We start from the raw sequence: 19,035 nt of genomic DNA, 5'->3' as shown, positions 1-19,035 counted from the left end.
TCATTGTGCAGTCTCCCCTCTAACACAAGGTCTCAAATGTGCTCCGAATGTGCTTCTAGGGAGGCAGCTACCAAGTCTCGTAGAAGATGGCAGTGGGGAAGAGGAGGTGAGAATCATAGCCAAACCAACTGTTTTTTTGCAGACAGCCTGACCCTCTGTTCTATCAGTGTTCATCTGAAAGAGGTCCAGGCAGCCACACCTCCACGTTAGCTCACCTGACAGCCATGAAACACCAGGTGCTGTTACAAAATCAATACCCGGCCAGGCACGGTGGCTCACGCCTGTAATCCTAGCACTTTGGGAGGCTGAGGCGGGTGGATCATCTGAGGTCATGAGTTCGAGAACATGAGTTTGAGATCGAGTTTGGGAGGTGGATCATCTGAGGTCATGCGTTCAAGACCAACCTGGCCAACATGGCGAAACCCCCTCTCTACTAAAAATATAAAAACTAGCCAGGCAGAGTGGCTCACGTCTATAATCCCAGCTACTTGGGAGGCTGAGGCAGAAGAATCACTTGAAGACGGGAGGCAGAGGTTGCAGTGGGCTGAGATCGAGCCACTGCACACCAGCCTGGGTGACAGAGCAACACTGTCTCAAAGAACAAAAACAAAAAACAAAACCAAACCCAGCATCTCAGTAGGAACAAGTGACCATCCTGACCAGACACACAGCAGTGGTTTGACTTCCTCTCCCTCTCAGGATGAACCCTGCCTCGCCCCTCACCCTGCTCATCTGTTCTGACTTCAGGTTCTCTTTGAGAGAAGTAATAGACAATTAAACAGATTTTGAAAAAATGGGAAGGCTTCCTGTCTCCTGTCTCTTCTTTCTGTTGGCCAGCTGGAGGTCCAGGGCGCCCAGCTAGAGTCATGGCCCCACGCTATGGATTCACCTCTTGATATTTCTAGCCAAGTTATAACCACCAGCTCTATTTCTGCATTGTTGGGTAAAGGATTCAAACCCTTTAAGCACTGGTTCCAAGAGAAGGAGGCCTAGGTAATAAGAGAAAAAAGTCAGGCTTGTCTTACAAGCTGCATTCAGGTTCCAGAGTCACTGAGAGAAAAGGAGGTGAGGAGAGGGCAAGAGGCACTAGCTAGAGGCTGGTTACCAGGGCAGCTTATTCCTAGGATCGAGCATTTACAGACGGCTGACATTTGAATGCAGGAATACAGTCTGTGTCAGTTTTGAATGGAACGGCCTCTTCTGTGGTGCTTTTGGGACGCTGAGTCCTCGGGCTGGGGATCGGGCAGCCCAGGGCCCGACTTCCGGTCCCACAGGCTCTTGGCAGGGCCCTACCCAATCTGGATCTGTCCTGAATACATGGTGAGGACCAACATGATGGTGAATCCAGTCAAGAGGCCCAGGTTCTGGATGACAAAGGGAATCAAGATGCTGCCCTTCCTTTCATCCTCTTGGCAGACCTCATTCATCTCAGGGAACTGAGAAAGAAGCGAGAAAAAATATAGCTGCAATTCCTTCCTTAATCTTGTAAGTCCAGGGCAATTCAGTGATGGAGATATAGATCAGGTTGGTTTGACAAAGAAAATCAACAGGACCAGGAGCAGTGGCTCACTAATGCCAGCACTTTGGGGGGCTGAGATGGATCTGAGGTGGGTGGATCACCTGAGGTCAGGAGTTCGAGACCAACCTGACCAATATGGCAAAACCCTGTCTCTACTGAAATACAAAAAAATTAGCCAGGCATGGTGGTGGGGTGCCTGTAATTCCAACTACTTGGGAGGCTGAGGTAGGAGAATAGCTTGAACCCGGCACACAGTGAGTGGAGATCCCACCACTGAACTCCCTCCTGGACAACAGCAAGCCTCCATCTCAAAAACAAAAACATAATTAAAAAAAAAGAAAATTAACAATAGCAGGTACCATGTTTTTACAACAATGTAGGCAAAACAAAGTATTCAATATGTATATGGCTTTGGATGGGTTTAGAGGTTGGCTAAAAATAAATGTACTCTGATTAAAAAAATAAACTTTTTATTCTAGGCTTCTTTTTCCTTTCTTGAGACAGGGTCTCACTCTGTTGCCCAGGCTAGAGTGCAGTGGTGCGGTCATAGCTCACTGCAGCCTCGAACTCCTGGTCTCGAGCAATCATTCCACTTCAGCCTCCTGAGTAGCTCCACAGCTGCCTGCCACCATGCCTGGCCTTCCTGTGGACTTTAAATACTTGAAGAGGTCTTTTTACTACCAAGATGTTATAAACAGGTTAGATGCAGTGGCTCACACCTATAATCCCAGCACTTTGGGAGGCTGAGATGGGAGGATCCCTTGAGGCCAGAAGTTCAAGATCAGCCTAGGCAACACAGAGAGTCCATTCAATAAAAATTCAAAACATTAGCGGGGCATGGTGGTGGCTGGAGCCTGTAGTCCTAGCTGCTTGGGAGACTGAGGGAGGAGGATCACTTAAGCTCTGGAGTTCAAGGTTGCAGTGACCTATGATCACACACTGCACTCCAGGCTGGGGAAGAATGAGGCTCTGTCTAAAAAAAAAAAAATTAAAGAAAAAGATACGCCCTATGCATTGAAATAAAAAAAGAAACAAACCAAAGTGTTGCTATTATTGTTTTAGGGGCAGTATAATAATGGGTAATTTTCTCTTCTTCCTTCTCTCTCTTATCTATATACAGCTATTCTATAAGAATTAATAAAGGCCATAGATTGAGTGTAATCATTTTCCTTAATGACATATGCTAACAAAAACATAAACTTTTCCTCCTTTAAAATCTAATGCCCCCTTAAAAACCACTGAATGGTAGGTACACCTTAAACAGACGAACTCTGTGGTATGTGAAAGTAAGCTAAGAAAATTGTTATTGAAAACAAACTACTGGCCGGACTTGGTGGCCCACGCCTGTAATCCCAGCACTGTGGGAGGCTCAGGGGGTGGATCACCTGAGGTCGGGTGTTCAAGACTAGCCTGGCCAACATGGTGAAATTCCGTCTCTACTAAAAATACAAAAATTAGCCAGGCGTGGTGGCGCATGTCTGTAATCCCAGCTACTCAGGCGGCTGAGGCAGGTGAATTGCTTGAACCCAGGAGGCAGAGGTTGCAGTGAGCCGAGATTGTACTATTGCACTCCAGCCTGGGAGACAAACCTAGAAAAAAATACCTACATAATGTCCCCTTAGCTGCCCTCCCATCCAATGAACTATGAAACACTTACCATATCAGCCAAAGAAATATACAAGAACATTCCTCCAGCCAGCGCAAAAATCCAGTTGGCAGAGAAGTGGCTGCCGGCCAGGATGCCAAAGGCCAGACCCAGGTAGCAGCAGCAGGCAGAAAGGAAGTTGAAGAAGAGAGCCTGTTGGATGCTCATCCCAGCGTTGAGCAGGATGACAAAGTCTCCTACAGCAGGGAGAAAGAGAAGGGAAGGAATGATGAAAGAAGAGTCAGATGGGCATGGTGGTGCACACCTGTAATCCCAGCTACCTGGGAGGCTCAGGTGGGAGGACGGTTTGAGCCCAGGAGTTTGAATCCAGCCTGGCAACAGAGCGAGAGACAGTCATACAAGGTCTTGGGAGACAAAGGGCACTGATGACGTCAGACTGCTAAAAGTGTGGGTGACAAACAATCAAGACAGCCCCAGACTCAAGACTGAAGTGACAAGACAGGCCCTTGAACTTCCTGTTCAGACCCGTCTCCATTTGCCAAACTGGCCATGTACCCAGCCTAGAGGCTGAAAATCTTTCCCAGGATTTTAAAAATAGATGACCAGCTGGCACTGGCCTTCTCATTTCTCTCTGGATTCATGGTGAAACAGAAGGAACCCCCTTCCTCACAACTACCATGGAAACAAAATAGAGATTGCAAGAAGTGATTTGCCCCAAGTCTCAAGTCAATACATGGCAAAGCCAGAACTTGACCCTCAGTTGTTCCTAAGCCTCTGGAGTAATTACTGGCTTTTCACACACCCCCTCTGATCAAACTAAGCCCCTCATACCCTCTGGCTCATCTACCTGCCAGGCACCTGAGCCTTTGGAAGATGAACAGGCTGGAAGAGAGAGCCTTTACTGAGTGCTCAGAATAGCACCTGGCACATGGGAAGTCCCTTTGTTTTTCTTTAATCCTCACCATAATTCTAAAAGGGGGTGCTCTTATTAACCCCACTGTATAGATGAGAACTGAGCCACTGCATGTGGGGCTAAAAGGAAACAGACACCTTTATAAAAACCCCATCATTTAAAATTATTTATTTATTTTTTTTTTTTTTGAGATGGAGTCTTGCTCTGTCACCCAGGCTGGAGTGCAGTGGTACAATTTCAACTCACTGCAACCTCCACTTCCCAGGTTCAAGTGATTCTCCTGCCTCAGCCTTCCAAATAGCTGGGATTACAGGGGCAAACCACCATGCCCAGCTAATTTTTGTATTTTTAGTAGAGACGGGGTTTCATCATATTGGCCAGGCTGGTCTTGAACTCCTGACCTCATGATCCACCTGCCTCAGCCTCCCAAAGTGCTGGGATTACAGGTGTGAGCCACCACGCCTGGCTAAAATTCTCTAGTTGTTAAGAAATAGTGATTAGAGTTCATGAAGCTTTGGGGGCATGTTGATCAGTTACAATAAGCACTGTGAAGGCGGGGAGATGGGAGCAAGGAATCAGCCACAGGAAGGGGGCCTGCGCTATCACCTGAGGGAGCACCTGGAGAACGGAGGACGCACGCTTACCCAGTTCGTGTGGGAACTCCTCACAGAGGATGGCCACCGAGGTGCTGATGCCCTGGAAAACTGACACAGTGAAGGAGGCACCGATGGCCAGGCCGTCGATGAAATTGTGGAGGCCGTCGCTCAGTGTGATCATCCAGGCCAGAGTGCCGATGTCAGAATAGCGGACACCTTTCAGCCAGTAGCAAGCACTCTGGGACGCCTGCAGGTCCTAGGAGAAAGTGTGCATGGAGTTAAAGGCTGGACCACGTGCCTTCAAGGTGAGCCTGAGGCACCCTTTTAGAGGCTCCACCAAGCTGCTGGTGGCCCACTGACCTGCACAGAGAGAGAGCCCACAACGACCTTCTCATCCACCACAGGCGCCTTGCCGTCCAGCTCGCTGTTGCAGTGCTGAGGAATCATGTGGTCTAGGTCCCCGTTCTGCAGCTTCTCCATCACCCCCTCTTCCTGGTCCTTCTTGGAGGGAAGCGTCTCGGAGGCATAATGGCTGTGTCCGTGGTGATGCTGGAGGGGCAGCAAGGAGAGCTCAGCATGACGGTCACCAAAACCACAAACCTGACCAAGCACCTGCTCCGAGGAAGGGCTCCATGCACTGGAAGACCTCAGCCCTACCACTGAAGAGGACACAAGCAGGTCACCTGCTTAGAAATGCTGCAAAAGCTGTTCTATGAAGCCGTGGCCAGGCACGGGGGCTCACACCTGTAATCCCAGCACTGCGGAAGGCCGAGGTGGGAGAACTGCTTGAGCTGAGGAGTTTGAGACCAGCCTGGGCAACAAAGCAAGACCCTGTTTCTAATATATACGTATATAAAGCCGTACCAAGTGCGAAGGACCTGGCGTCAGACAGATATCGAAGCTGTCGCCTCAGGGCAAATGCTTATTTCAGCAAGGCAGCCACTGCTCAAATATTTAGAGCTCCTCTCTTGCAATGGCTTATCTCACTCAATTCAGCAGCTATTTAGGGAATAACTGCGTGCCAGCCACTAAAGATATCTTTTTGAAACTGTATGGTAATAGTCAGTCCTGTTTCTCTGCAGTCATACTTCATACATAATGAATGTATGTTACCAAGCCCTTCTCCCCATCCTGTAAAAATGCAAATATATTAAGGAAATCATCTAGAACAAAACAAAGGGGATAAACTACTGCTGAGAAGGCACACTGGCCAGATCTGGTTTCTGGTCTGGCCTCACTTCAGGAGGTGAAATGGGATTATCTCCTCAAGAAATTAGAGTTTCACGAAATTTTTGATAGTGAGCTAACGCCATCACCACCACAGACATTTTCCTGCGATGGGTGCTTTCCCTAGAAGAGCTTCCTTCAGCAACAACTGGGCCTTACCTCATTTTTCTGCTTAAGAAGAATCTTCAAGATCTTCTCTGTGAAAAAGAAAAGATAAAAGCCCCCAAACACCACTGCAGACTTGGAGACATAATAATCTTCTAGAGGGTTGAAACCAAAAGCCTGTGGACCCAGGAAAACAAAATGAGTTTTAAAGAAGATAAAGCGTCTTCACTGGTCTCCTATCTCTTAACGACTTCCTTGACTCTAGGGGAGGAGACAGACGTACTGGAGGAACTCTGCCATCTACCCATCCTGTTTGCAGCAGAAATCTAGTCCTGGTGTTTCCCTGATTTGACATCACCAAACCCGCGAGGTTCTTCTCAAGTTTATTTGCTGATGCAAAAGACTGATCATCTGTAGAATTTTAATTCCAGAAAGAACAGCCTCTGATACGGTTTTCTACTTTTGATTTCTCTTGGTGCTTTGCTATGAAGGCATTCTCTGCCAGCAGATTTCATATTGAAGGAGCAGACACTTGTATTTATTTTCATCTTTTCTAGTGTTCCTGGCTGACCTGCCTGTAAACACAAAGGGAGATGGGTAATTATACTTTCTAAAATGGGAAACCCATTTCTTGGTTAAATAAGAAGAACTGCAGCGTCTTTCTGACCGCAGACCTCCCAGTGACCACAGAACCAAGAAAGCAGGCTGTGTCACTGTGAGCATCAATTTTTGGGTTTTGAGTCCTTTCTGAAACTGTCACTTACTGAAGAGGGAGGGAAGAATCCATTGGGAAGAGGACAGGAGTCGAAATCAAGAGAATTCTGTCCTAGGTTAAGCTCCTGCTTTATGGTGGGTTCTTGTGAAAGTGTCTAATGACCTGGCTGGGTGTGGCGGCTTATGTACTTTGGAGGACAGAGGTGGGTGGATTACTTGAAGCCAGGAGTTTGAGAATAGCCTGGCCAACATGGTGAAACCCCATCTCTATGAAAACAAAAAACAAAAACCAAAAAATTAGCTGGGCATGGTGGTACACCTGTAATCCCAGCTACTCGGGAGGCTGAGGCAGGAGAATGGCTTGAATCCAGGAGGCAGAGGTTGCAGGGAGCCGAGATCACGCCACTGCACTCCAGCCTGGGTGACAGAGTGAGACTCTGTCTCAAAAACAAAAAAGTATCTAACGAATTGCTCCTCTGTTTATTTTATTTTTTAAAATGTTCATGGGTGCATAGGAAGTATATATATTTATGGGGTTGTTCCTCTGTTTTCGGATGGGAAACAGGCCTTGAATGAACTCCCGCCCTCCCATAAATTGGTCCAAAATAAGAGTTGATCCCAACTTCAAGCAACTCTGGGCTGTTTGTTGTCTTTATGTTTTAAAGGGGCCGAATTTAATCACTACCTTCCAGGGAAACAACACTTTCGTGTTGACTTTCCAAGGGAGTCAAATCATCCAGGGGAAAAGTGAAGTGAAAATAGGCAACTAACACCTCTCTGCAAAAAGCCACAAAGGATGGTAAAGACAAAATCATGGCTTGAGCTTCAGAAATTCCAAAAGCTGGGTTCTACACTCAGGGATATATGCTCTTGTGCAGATCAGATCCCAATGGGTAAAACATTACTTGTTCTACCGATCCCTCAGAGTTCACCTAAGGATGGACTAGGAGAGAGCCAACTGACATTTTAGAAAACATCAAGTGTTGGCCGGGCGTGGTGGCTCACGCCTGTAATCCCAGCACTTTGGGTGGCCAAGGTGGGTGGATCACGAGGTCACGAGATCCGGACCATCCCGGCCAACATGGTGAAACCCTGTCTCTACTAAAAATACAAAAATTAGCTAGGCGTGTTGGTGTGCGCCTGCAGTCCCAGCTACTCAGGAGGCTGAGGCAGCAGAATCACTTGAACCAGGAGGGCGGAGGTTGCAATGAGCTGAGATCGCACCACCTGCAATTCAGCCAGGCGACAGAGCGAGACCATCTCCCAAAAAAAGAGACAACATCAAGTGTTGTAAGAGGCACATCGAGTCCTCTCTCTGCTTCAGCTGTGGTTCTGTCCAGGCCTGCGAGACCACCCACAGGGAGACGTCCTGTGCTTACTGTAATTAATGGGTCTGCTGAGGGGATTACACCAAATGAGATGAATCATCAGTTCCCTCTTCTTTTGTGGTGAGTTTCCCACGAACTTACCAGGCAAAGGTACCGTCAAGGTATATAAAACCAGACAGTGTTTCATTTGCATTACCTTTGCCCCAAAACGCCCTATGGACAATCTTTTTACTGAGACCTATGGGTTCTGATGATGTGTGGGTTGGTTTGTTTGTTTGTTTGTCTTGAGACAGAGTCTTACTCTGTCACGTAGGCTGGAGTGCAGCGGTGCCATCTCGGCTCACTGCAACCTCCATCTCCTGGGTTCAAGTGATTCTTGTGCCTCCCGAGTAGCTGGGATTACAGGTGCCCACCACCACACCCAGCTAATTTTGTACTTTTAGTAGAAACAGTGTTTCTCCATGTCGGTCAGGCTGGTCTCGAACTCCCGACCTCAGGTGATCCTCCCACCTCAGCCTCCCAATGTGCTGGGATTACAGGCGTGAGCCACCGCGCCCAGCTGATGATGTGTTTTAAACTTCTCTGCACCTGAAGCCTCAATCTGAGTGTGACGACTGAGCCAGGGTGAGCTTTCTACACTGCGTCTCTTCACTCCACATCAGATAGCACTTTCAGCACCAAGCACTCAGTGCTGCCGAAGAATCAATCATTCCATCCTCACAGCGTCCTCCTGAGGCTGCCTATTGCTTTCCCCATCTCACATCTGAAGAAACAGAGGCACTGTGAGGTCAGTGACATGCTTAGGGTTACAGAACCTACTGATAGTGGAGCTGGGATTTGAACCCAGCTCTTCAGCCTATGCTAGGCTGCCTCTCCTAGCTCACACCTAAGTCCTAGCTTCACTTTCCAAAAAGAAAGGGCCTCCAGGTGCCCTCTCCATGCCTTCCATCCAAATGGAGGCCCTCCCACTGTGCCCACCGGCGTGCTCCGGGGTGAAGGCCCTGGCTTGCCATACCTCCGGGATGAGCTGGAAGAGGGCGTTGGAGTAGAGGGTTCCAATCGCTAGAGCTATGAAGTAGAGCAGCAGCCTCTTGTAAAAGGTCTTCTTCATGAAGGGCACCACGCTGGCCCCCATGAGGGAGCAGAGGGAGATGACGGTCACGCAGAGGAGACCGTATCCCCACACTGCCATGTGGTGGGAGAGCCAGCCCCACCCAGGGCAGGGAGAGAAGGCACACACCCCATGGCACAGCAGCCACCATTTAGGGGGAAGAAGGTGGAGTGGATAGGGAGGTCACAAGGAAAGTTTGGTGGATATGAACGGAACAAAAAAGAAAAATCAGAGAGAGACAAGTAGGGAGGGAGAGAGAAATAGAAAATTTGTTAGTGATTCAAATCTCATGGAATTTCCTTCAATCAGTTCAGAAGAAAGGAATTCAAGGCGGCCTTGGAACCCTGTGACTTCCGCCCCTGTGGCCACCGGTAGCCCCAAATCATTCCTGCCAGTGGTGTGACTGGCCGGGCAGGGTGCTGCCTTGTCACACACCTGAGGTCTGCCCAGGCCTGTCAGAGAGGCTGTTCGAGACTTTGAACTCGAGGGCTCTCTCTTTCATAGGACATGCGAGCATGTGGAAAGGGGGTGGTCACTCTGCTGCTGCGTTTGCTTCTGCAAGTCCAATTCACATTGTGCAGGCTTGGGTGACACCACGACCACCTGGTTTGCTTTGTATGAGATACAACCAAGCCAGATGTGCAGGGCAGAAGGGATGGGGGATGATTAACGCCCAACACCCATAAAATTCAGTGTCTTCACCTCTCAACTTCTTTGCTTATTTCCATATGCTCTGAGAGGGGCTCAAGCATAGAGAACAGTGTTCCAGGATCACCCTGTCACAAAAAGATTTCTTTGAACATTTCCCAGTGTGACACTCCGTCCAGGCCCAGAAGAGGGCAAGATAGAACCAGACCAGGATGAGACACTTCCTGGCAGGCCGCAGGGGCGGAGCACGTGTGATTACAGCACTTCCATTCAAACAGGTCCAAAGGGTTTTCATTTCAAATCTTTAAAAAATTAACATAGTTCATTGCTGGAGCTGAAAAAGTAGCCCAAGTTGAGGCCTCTCCTGAAAAGTGCTTGTCATATCCACGCAAAATTTTGAGATGGCACCAAGATGGTGGACATTCAACCAGGAAGAACGGGCAAGGCACAGCAAGCCATCTGCTGTCTTTTCTTTTTTTTTCTTTTGAGACAAAGTTTCACTCTTGTTACCCTAGCTGGAGTGCAGTGGTGCGATCTCGGCTCACTGCAACCGCTGCCTGCTAGGTTCACGTGATTCTCCTGTCTCAGCCTCCCGAGTAGCTGGGATTACAGGCATGCACCACCATGCCTGGCTAATTTTGTATTTTTAGTAGACATGGGGTTTCTCCATGTTGGTCAGGCTGATCTCATACTCCTGACCTCAGGTGATCTACCCTCCTCGGCCTCCCAAAGTGCTAGGATTACAGATGTGAGCCACCGTGCCCGGCCGCTGCTGTCTTTTCTGGGTCTTTTGACTGGCAAAGCCTGAGAAGCTGCTGACATGGATCTCTGAGAAGGGCAGCATCCACCACTTCCTAAGGGGGTGGACCACACGTCCACGTATCCTCACCCCCAACAGCAGCATCCCTGCCTGAGCTAAAAAAGTGGACAGACTGTCAACTTGGGTCTTATTTTCATAGCTCCTCTGTGATAACAATTAAACAACAAAATTAACATTTCAAAACAGTGAAGTCAAGGTACCAGGAAGTCAGTCGTATCAGGAAAAAGTCAAGATGCAAGGTATGAAGGACTGAGGCCCCCTCTTCCATTTATCTTATTTTAATTTTGTTTGGTCTTGGTCTTTGTTCTGTGTTTGACACTCTATGCTAGAAATGATGGCCTTCTTAAAATTAAACAACACTCACTTTTTAGGCCAGTTCTGCGTATTAGCTGGTAACCTCTTTTCCTTCAATCTCATTCCAGATGGATAAGCTCTTGGTGCCCAGACCTGAGTACTGCCAAGATTTCTCCTTAGAATAGAGTGAGCACTGGCCAGACTAGGTGGCTCACGCCTGTAATCCCAGCACTTTGGGAGGCCGAGGAGGGCAGATCACCTGAGGTCGGGAGTTTAAGACCAGCCTGACCAACATGGAGAAACCCCATAGCTTCCAAAAATACAAAATTAACCAGGCATGGTGGTGCATGCCTGTAATCCCAGTTACTTGAGAGGCTGAGACAGGAGAATTGCTTGAACCTCGGAGGCAGAGGTTGCAGTGAGCCAAGATCACGCCACTGCACTCTAGCCTGGGCAACAGGAGTGAAACTCCATCTCAAAAAAAAAAAAAAAAAAAAAAAATCTGGGCATGCTGGCTTACACCTGTAATCCCAGCACTTTGGGAGGCCGAGGTGGGCAGATCACCTGAGGTCAGGAATTCGAGACCAGCCTGACCAGCATGGAGAAATCCTGTCTCTACTAAAAATACAAAAACTAATTTTGTAGGTATGGTGGCGCATGCCTGTAATCCCAGCTACTCAGGAGGTTGAGGTAGGAGAATCGCTTGAACCTGGGAGGCGGAGGTTGTGGTGAGCCGAGATCATGCCATTGCACTCCCCACCGGGCAACAAGAGTGAAACTCCATCTCAAAAAAAAAAAAAAAAAAAAGTAGCTCGTACTTAGCAGCAAAGGCATGGATGGCAGTCGGTAGCTGCAGCTTTCCTTTGATGCCCTATGTATGGGGCTTAGGAAGGTAGGGGAGACTGCCAGGTCCTGGGAGGGGGGAAAACTGGAAGAACCTTGCATCTGACAACACCTGCAGAGGCAGAGGAGTGAGAGGTGGGCCCTGAGACCCAGAGTTAGAAGTCATTGGTGGCTTTGTTATGAGGGACATGTTCAATTCTCAGATGGCAGTCATTGGAGCCCAGGGTAGAGGAGGAAGGGACTGGCTCAGCTGTGCCGCCCCAGGGAAAGAGGACGCGCATGATTCTGTTCTACTGCACCTCTGGGATGAGCTGGAATAGCGCGTTAGACAGCAGCGTTCCAATGGACAGGGCGATGAAGTAAGTGAGCACACGGCTGAAAAACGCTTTCTCGGTGCAGGGCAGGACGAGGACTCCCAGGAGAGAGGCCAGGTTAATCAGTGAGACACAGAGAAAACCAAAGCCCCACACTGTGGAGGAACAAGAACAGACGAGGGCCTCTATTACTGTGGGTGGGGAGACACTCCTGCTGCCTGGGGCTGGCCCGTTCTCAATTCAGGTATGCTGGGGCAGAACGAGCTCCACCAACCCATTAGTAACATTCGCTGAGTCCATCTCTCACCAGAGGCTGCGGAGAAGCCTAGGGAAGCTCTATGAAAACTGCTATCCAAAGGAAACTCACCTTCTCTACAGACAGTTGCAAATGGCATGGAAGCTTAAAAACCATAAAATCAGGCCGGGTGCGGTGGTACACGCCTGTAACCCCAGCACTTTGGAAGGCTGAGGCGGGTGATCACCTGAGGTCAGGCGTTTGAGACCAGCCTGACTAACATGGTGAAATCCCGTCTCTACTAAATACAAAACTTCAGCAGGGCATGGTGGCGCATGCCTGTAATCCCAGCTACTCGGGAGGCTGAGGCAGGAGGAGCACTTGAACCCAGGAGGCGGAGGTTAGAGTGGTTACAGTGAGCCAAGATCATGTCACTGCACTCCAGCCTGGGCAACAAGAGTAAAGCTCTGTCTCGAAGAAACAGAACAAAACAAGAGAAACCGTCCAAGTAAGTGACAGCAGAAAACAGCGACTTGCAGTAGCATAAACAGCATACTCCGGGTGCCAAGAGCAGGCAGCACACACCGGCCCTGTGGGGCTTTGGCAATCGGGGCGTACGCTCACAGCTCACGGCAAGCCCACTGTGGCCAGACCAGGGAGACTGGGATGGGGAGGGCAAGGAGGATTCAGTGGGCCAAGTGTAGCCTCCTGGAGGTCTTCAAGGTAAAACTATAAAACCAAAGTGAGCCAGGTGCGGTGGCTCATGCCTGTGATCCCAGCAATTTGGGAGACCAAGACAGAAGGATCACTTGAGCCGAGGAGTTTGAGACCAGCCGAGGCAATGTCCTGTTTCTACAAAAAATTTAAAAATTAGCTGGGCATGGTAGTGCACACATGTAGTCCCAGCTACTCAGGAGGTGGAGGGAGGAAGATCGCTTGAGCCCAGAAAGTCAAGGCTGCAGTGAGCTATGATCACACCACTGGACTCCAGCCTCAGAGACAGAGTGAGATTCTATCTTAAAAAGAAAAAAAAAAAAAAAAATTAGAAAAACCAAAGTACTGGGCCCCTGTGGTTCAACATAAAATTAAAAATGGACCAAAAAGGCATCCACAGGATGCTTGAAAAGTCCAACGCTCTGAACACGCACCCGCTACAGCCCAGGGGTCTGACAGTTTTAGGCCAGCCTTGCGAAGACAAACATTAACGGTACAATCATCGATCCCCCTCCTGACATTGACAAGCTCCTCCTGGATATCACTGGTTAGGCCTTCAGTGAGCAGCAGCAGCCGAGCCCGGGAGTCCTTGTGAGACAGGACAAGCTGGGAGACGGGCTCCTGCCTTCCCAGCCTGGCTCACCTTCGACAGCGCTCGGCCGCCCCTCCTCCGTCTGCTCATTCTCCTCATTTTCCTGGTTCTCTGAAGTGCAGGCCCGGGAATCCAGCTGCTGGAGGATGGTGGGGCAGAACTCCTGGAGCTCGCTGCTCCCAATCCGCAACTGCTCGCTGAAATTGTGGGCAGCAAAGAGGTCTCCAGAACTAAAGCACTGAAACACAGGAAGGGCAGGAAGCCACTCAGACCCCAAAGATCAGGCTTGACCTGCTAAGTAGCAACCTATTCAGCCTTCCCAGAGGAAAAAGAAGACAGAGAGGTCCAAATTTCAGGGAATTTGTAGATTCATCTAGTCTAGGGATGAGGGCAATGTGTCCCTTAAACTTAAAAAACTAGTAAGTAAAGCCAGGCGTGGTGTCTCATGCTGGTAATCCCAGCACTTTGGGAGGCTGAGGCAGGCGGATCACGAGGTCAGGAGTTCAAGACCAGCCTGACCAACATGGTGAAACAACAACTAAAAATACAAAAATTATCCAGGCATGGTGACACACGCCTGTAATCCCGGCTACTCTGGAGGCTGAGGCAGGACAATCACTGAACCTAGCAGGTGGAGGTTGCAGTGAGCTGAGATTGTGCCACTGCACTCCAGCCTGGGTGACAGAGTGAGACTCCATCTCAAAAAAAAAAGAAAGAAAAAGAAAGTGAGTAGAGCCGGGCACAGTGGCTCATGACTGTAATCCCAGCACTTTCGGAGGTTGAAGCCGGCAAATCATGGGGTCAGGAATTCAAGACCAGCCTGGTGAAACCCTGTCTCTACCAAAAATACAAAAATTAGCTGGGCACAGTGGCGCACCCCAGAAATCCCAGCTACTCAGGAGTCTGAGGCAGGAGAATTGCTTGAACCTGGGAGGCAGAGGTTGCAGTGAGCCAAGATCATGCCATTGCAGTCCAGCCTGGGTGACAGAGTGAGATTCTGTCTCAAACAACAACAACAACTAGTAAGGAATCCTTGTGGCTCAGCTGGCTATGAAAGTTACACATTATAAGCACAACCATCTGTAAATAAGTGCCTGAGACATTTTAAGAATGACAACATTTCTATCACTGTCACCAAAGTGGCCACACATGGTGGCAACCACTGTAATCCCAGCACTTTGGAAGGCCAAGGCAGGAGGATCACTTGAGGCCAGAAATTGGAGACCAGCCTGGGCAATATAATGAGAGCCCTTCCCTACAAAAAAATTTAACAATTAGCGAGGTGTGGTGGCACATGCCTGTAATCTCAACTACTGAGGAGGCTGCAGCAGGGGACTGTGAGAGCCCGGGAGTTGGAGGCTACAGTGAGTGAGCTATGATCATGTCACTGCCCTCTAGCCTGGGTGACAGAGCAAAACCTTGTCTCTTAAAAAAAAAAAAATTGTCACTAGGGCATGGTTTCTAGAAAACACCATTCTGGGGCTGGGTGCAATGGCTCACGTCTATAATCCCAGCACTTTGGGAGGCCAAGATAGGCAGATCACTTGAAGTCAAGAGTTCGAAATCAGCCTGACCAACATGGTGAAACCCTGTCTCTAATAAAAATACAAAAATTAGCTGGGCATGGTGGTGTACACCTGTAATCCCAGCTACTCGGGAAGCTGAGGCAGAAGAATTGCTTGAACGGAGGAGATGGAGGTTGCAGTGAGCTGAGATTGCACCACTGCACTCCAGCCTGGGCAAGGGAGCAAGACTCCCTCTCAAAAAAGAAAAAACGAAAAGGAGAGACAAAGAAAACACCATTCTGTGTGTGTGCCTGAAGATACAAGCTTCGTACCAAATCTGGCTGCACGTCACAATAGCCCAGGGAGCTATTACGTTAAAATGCAGGTTCCGGCTACTTCTCTGAAGCTGAAATGTCTAGGGGTGGGGCTCCGCCGAAACAGTGCTGCTGCCCGATCAGCCCCACACATCCTCAACCATACAGGACTGCCCTCAGCCTGAGGACATGTGCGTTCACAGAGGCAAGGGGAGGAAAACCTGAAGATTCAAAGTGGGCCGTGGCCAGCCAGCAGCTGCTGCAGTTACCTTGGGAGGTGGCAGGTAAGTGCTTCTCACGAACCGTTCCTGTGAAATCTGCAGCTCCACTTCTAATTATACTGTCTACACCTACATGCCAGGCCTTTTCTGAGTTTGGTCTCACATGGGCGTATCTCTGAGAGTCAGCACTCTGACCGTGCTGCCAAAATAAGTGCCTGGGCTTCTAAAGGCCAAGGGCTGGCCTCCTGTGACCCCGAGATGCTGCTGCTGTTGTGGCAAGTCCTGAGACCCACGTCACTACATCACCTCCGGGGTACACAGAGTGTGCTCCTCCCTGGCTCCGGTGTCTGCTGTGCTCAAGTCATTCTGCATCCACACCACATGGTCACCCCGTCCCCTGCCTTTTTTTTCTTTTTTTTGAGATGGAGCCTCGCTCTGTCACCCCAGGCTGGAGTGCAATGGCGCAACCTCAGCTCACTGTGACCTCCACCTCCTGGGTTCAAGTGATTCTCTCACCTCAGCCTCCAGAGTAGCTGGGATTACAGGCACCCACCACCATACCTGGCTAATTTTTATATTTTTATTACAGACGGCGTTTCACCCTGTTGGCCAGACTGGTCTCGAACTTCTGACCTCAAGTGATCCGCCTGCCTCAGCCTCCCAGAGTGCCGGGATTACAGGCGTGAGCCACCGTGCCCCGCCCGCCCTGTCCCTTTTATCTCCACACTGCACTCATCTCAAGGGGCAGCTCGAGGACACTGCACTCATGAGCCTACACGGATGCCTCTAGGACACTCCTCTCCCCCTCTCATTTCTGCATCCTACAATTACTGTCCAACCCACAAAATGCAGTGCTTCATTTCAGCACTGCTGACTTTGTCCTCTGTTGGTTAAGCTCCCCATCATGCCAGTCAACTCCCTAAATATGACTCATTTTTCTCTATTTCTCACAACACCAGCACAGGGAACAAAGTCGATATATAAAGATTTTGCTGGCTGACTTATATTTGGCTGCCACAAATAGCCCCAGAGTCTGATTAGCAGAGATGATATGGAAGAAAGAACACAGAATTGGCAGCCAAAAAGACCTGGCGTTCCAGCCTGGGTCTCTGCAGGGACTCAATGCAGGACCCTTGGTGTCCTCTCCTGTAAAATGCAGATAATCGCCGCTGCACCTGGAGGGACTGCGGGCTCACTGGGATAGTAACAGGCTCTGGAAACGGTAAACTCTATGAGAAATGCTGGCCTGGGAGCTGTGTTTTCTCAGCATTTACGAGTGACTCAAGTGCAGCTCTGAGGAAGAGTCTGTGGGGCTGAGAACCCCACTTCTAGGCTGCCTTTTTTGTTTTGTTTTGTTTTGTTTTGAGACTTGCTCTGTCACCCAGGCTGGAGTGCAGGGGCGAGATCAGGGCTCACTGCAACCTCTGCCTTGCTGGGTGCAAGCGATTCTCCTGCCTCAGCCTCCCGAGTAACTGGGATCACAGGCACCCACCACCACCCCTGGCTGATTTTTCTAATTTTAGTAGAGTTGGGATTTCACCATGTTGGACAGTCTGCTCTCAAACTCCTGACCTCAGGTGATCCACCGGCCTTGGCCTCCCAAAGTGCTGGAATGACAGGCGTGAACCACTGGCCCCAGGCTGCCTTTTATTAAGGGCTTCAGAACACCTATGCGGGGCGGGGGCAGGGAGGGCGGGGGGTGAGGGTGGGGTCAGAAGGCACCGCAGAAGACTCAGAATATGCTGATTCAGACAACGGGGAAACAAGAATTGGCCTGTCCACTCGGTCTTCAAGACTGACCTGCCTCATCCTACCTCTGCCAAGCTGCCAGGCTACCCTGGGCCAACCAGACAGGAAACCCCGAGAGGCCAGAGACTCCTGAGCAGAGCTCCTGGCTTACAGGGGAGTCTTACCGTGGAGAGGTTCCTGTGTCCCTGCACGTGCTGGGTGACATTACCCCGGCCCACCCCCACATCCAGGTGGTTGAGCAGGGCCTTCAGCTGCTGCAGAGTGAGACTGTCACCCTCGCCATAGCGACGCATCAGATCCTGCAGGAAGGAGGCAGCGCTGAGAGTGGGCGTGCCTGGGGACGAAGCGTGAGCCTCGGGACTGGGTGTCCATAAGCCGAGCAGGGTCAGCAGGAGGCAGCTGTGGAAGGCCGGGTGCAGCAGCTTCATGGTGACTAAATGAGCCTGCGAGAGAAAAAGGCAGGTGAAGCTGAGGCCTCTCCCCGTGTGCCAGCAACAGCGCGTCTGCCACACACTCAACACGGCGAGACACCTTCAGTCTCTGCCTATGCTCCTTCTTGAATTAGCCTTTGAAAAAAACCCTCCTTTTCAAAGGACAGAATAAAAACTAATAAAAAGGACAAACTCAATAGGTTTAATTAAAAAAATAAAACAGCAATGTGATTATGTTTTTTTTTTTTTTTTTTTTAGACAGAGTTTCACTCATTGCCCAGGCTGGAGTGCAGTGGCGCAATCTCAGCTCACTGCAACCTCCGCCTCCCGGGTTCAAGTGATTCTCCTGCCTCAGCCTCCTGAAGAGCTGGGATTACAGGCACACACCACCACGCCTGGCTAATTTTTTTATATTTTTAGTAGAGACGGGGTTTCATCATGTTGGGCATGTTGCTCTCAAACTCCTTACCTCAGGCGATCCACCGGCCTCACCTCCCAAAGTGCTGGGATTACAGGCATAAGCCACTGAGCCCCGCCGGTTATGATTTTTTAGAAGTCCTTTTAGAGGTACTAAAATAATCATGGATTTACCATCTGATCTGGGCTCTGCTTCAAACTAATAAAGGTGGGGTCGAGCACGGGGGTGTGGATGAGAGGTGATCAGGCATGAGCTGATAGTCACTGAAACTAAGCAACCGGTAGATGGGAATTCATCAGATTCTCTGTTTCTTTTCTTTTTTTTTTTTTAAGACAGTCTTGCTCCGTCTCCCAGGCTAAAGTGCAGTGTCGTAATCTCGGCTCACTGCAACCTCTGCCTCCCAGGTTCGAGCAATTCTCCTAGCTCAGTCTCCCGAGGAACTGGGATTACAGGCGTGTGCCACCACACCTGGCTAATTTTTGTATTTTTAGTAGAGATGGGGTTTTACTATGTTGGCCAGGCTGGTCTCCAGCTTCTGAGCTCCAGTGATCCACCCACCTCAGCCTCCCAAAGTGCTGGGATTATAGGTGTCGGCCACCGCACCTGGCCCTGTCTGCTTTTATATATGTTTGAAATCCTCCAAAATAAAGCTATTAAAAAATAAACATGGGCTGGGTGCAATGAGAGAGAGAGAGAAAAAAAGAGAGAAAGACAGGAAGGAGGGAAGGAAGGAAGGGAAAAAGAAAGAAAGAGAGAGAAAAGAAAGGAGGAAAGAAAAAGAAAGAAAGAAAAAGAAAAAGAAAGAAAAGAAAGAAAAA

General features: G+C 49.5%; 1 protein-coding gene across 7 annotated transcripts in view; it reads right to left on the bottom strand.

Moving 5' to 3' along the window:
* Positions 1-898: 898 nt before the first annotated feature.
* Positions 899-19,035, bottom strand: part of SLC39A14 (solute carrier family 39 member 14) — a 54,393-nt gene continuing 36,256 nt past the window's right edge. For 6 of the 7 annotated variants that reach the window (XM_032288474.1, XM_032288476.1, XM_032288479.1 and 3 more), the window contains 8 exons: positions 17,533-17,811; positions 13,631-13,817; positions 9,024-9,193; positions 6,021-6,143; positions 4,995-5,183; positions 4,683-4,890; positions 3,177-3,361; positions 899-1,436 (listed from right to left, as the gene is read on the bottom strand). In XM_032288474.1, coding sequence (XP_032144365.1) covers positions 1,290-1,436; positions 3,177-3,361; positions 4,683-4,890; positions 4,995-5,183; positions 6,021-6,143; positions 9,024-9,193; positions 13,631-13,817; positions 17,533-17,811 — 1,488 coding nt within the window. In that variant the 3' untranslated portion in view covers positions 899-1,289. Of the gene's footprint in view, positions 1,437-3,176; positions 3,362-4,682; positions 4,891-4,994; positions 5,184-6,020; positions 6,144-9,023; positions 9,194-12,023; positions 12,194-13,630; positions 13,818-17,532; positions 17,812-19,035 lie in introns of all 7 variants that reach the window. The other variant, XM_032288475.1, reaches the window with a different exon arrangement.

Source organism: Sapajus apella, unplaced genomic scaffold (assembly GCF_009761245.1).
Source record: "Sapajus apella isolate SASKATOON/1434 unplaced genomic scaffold, GSC_monkey_1.0 scaffold21, whole genome shotgun sequence".
Classification (NCBI taxonomy): domain Eukaryota; kingdom Metazoa; phylum Chordata; class Mammalia; order Primates; family Cebidae; genus Sapajus; species Sapajus apella.
The sequence above is the reverse complement of the archived record's forward strand: the minus strand, read 5'-3'. Positions and strand labels throughout refer to the sequence as shown.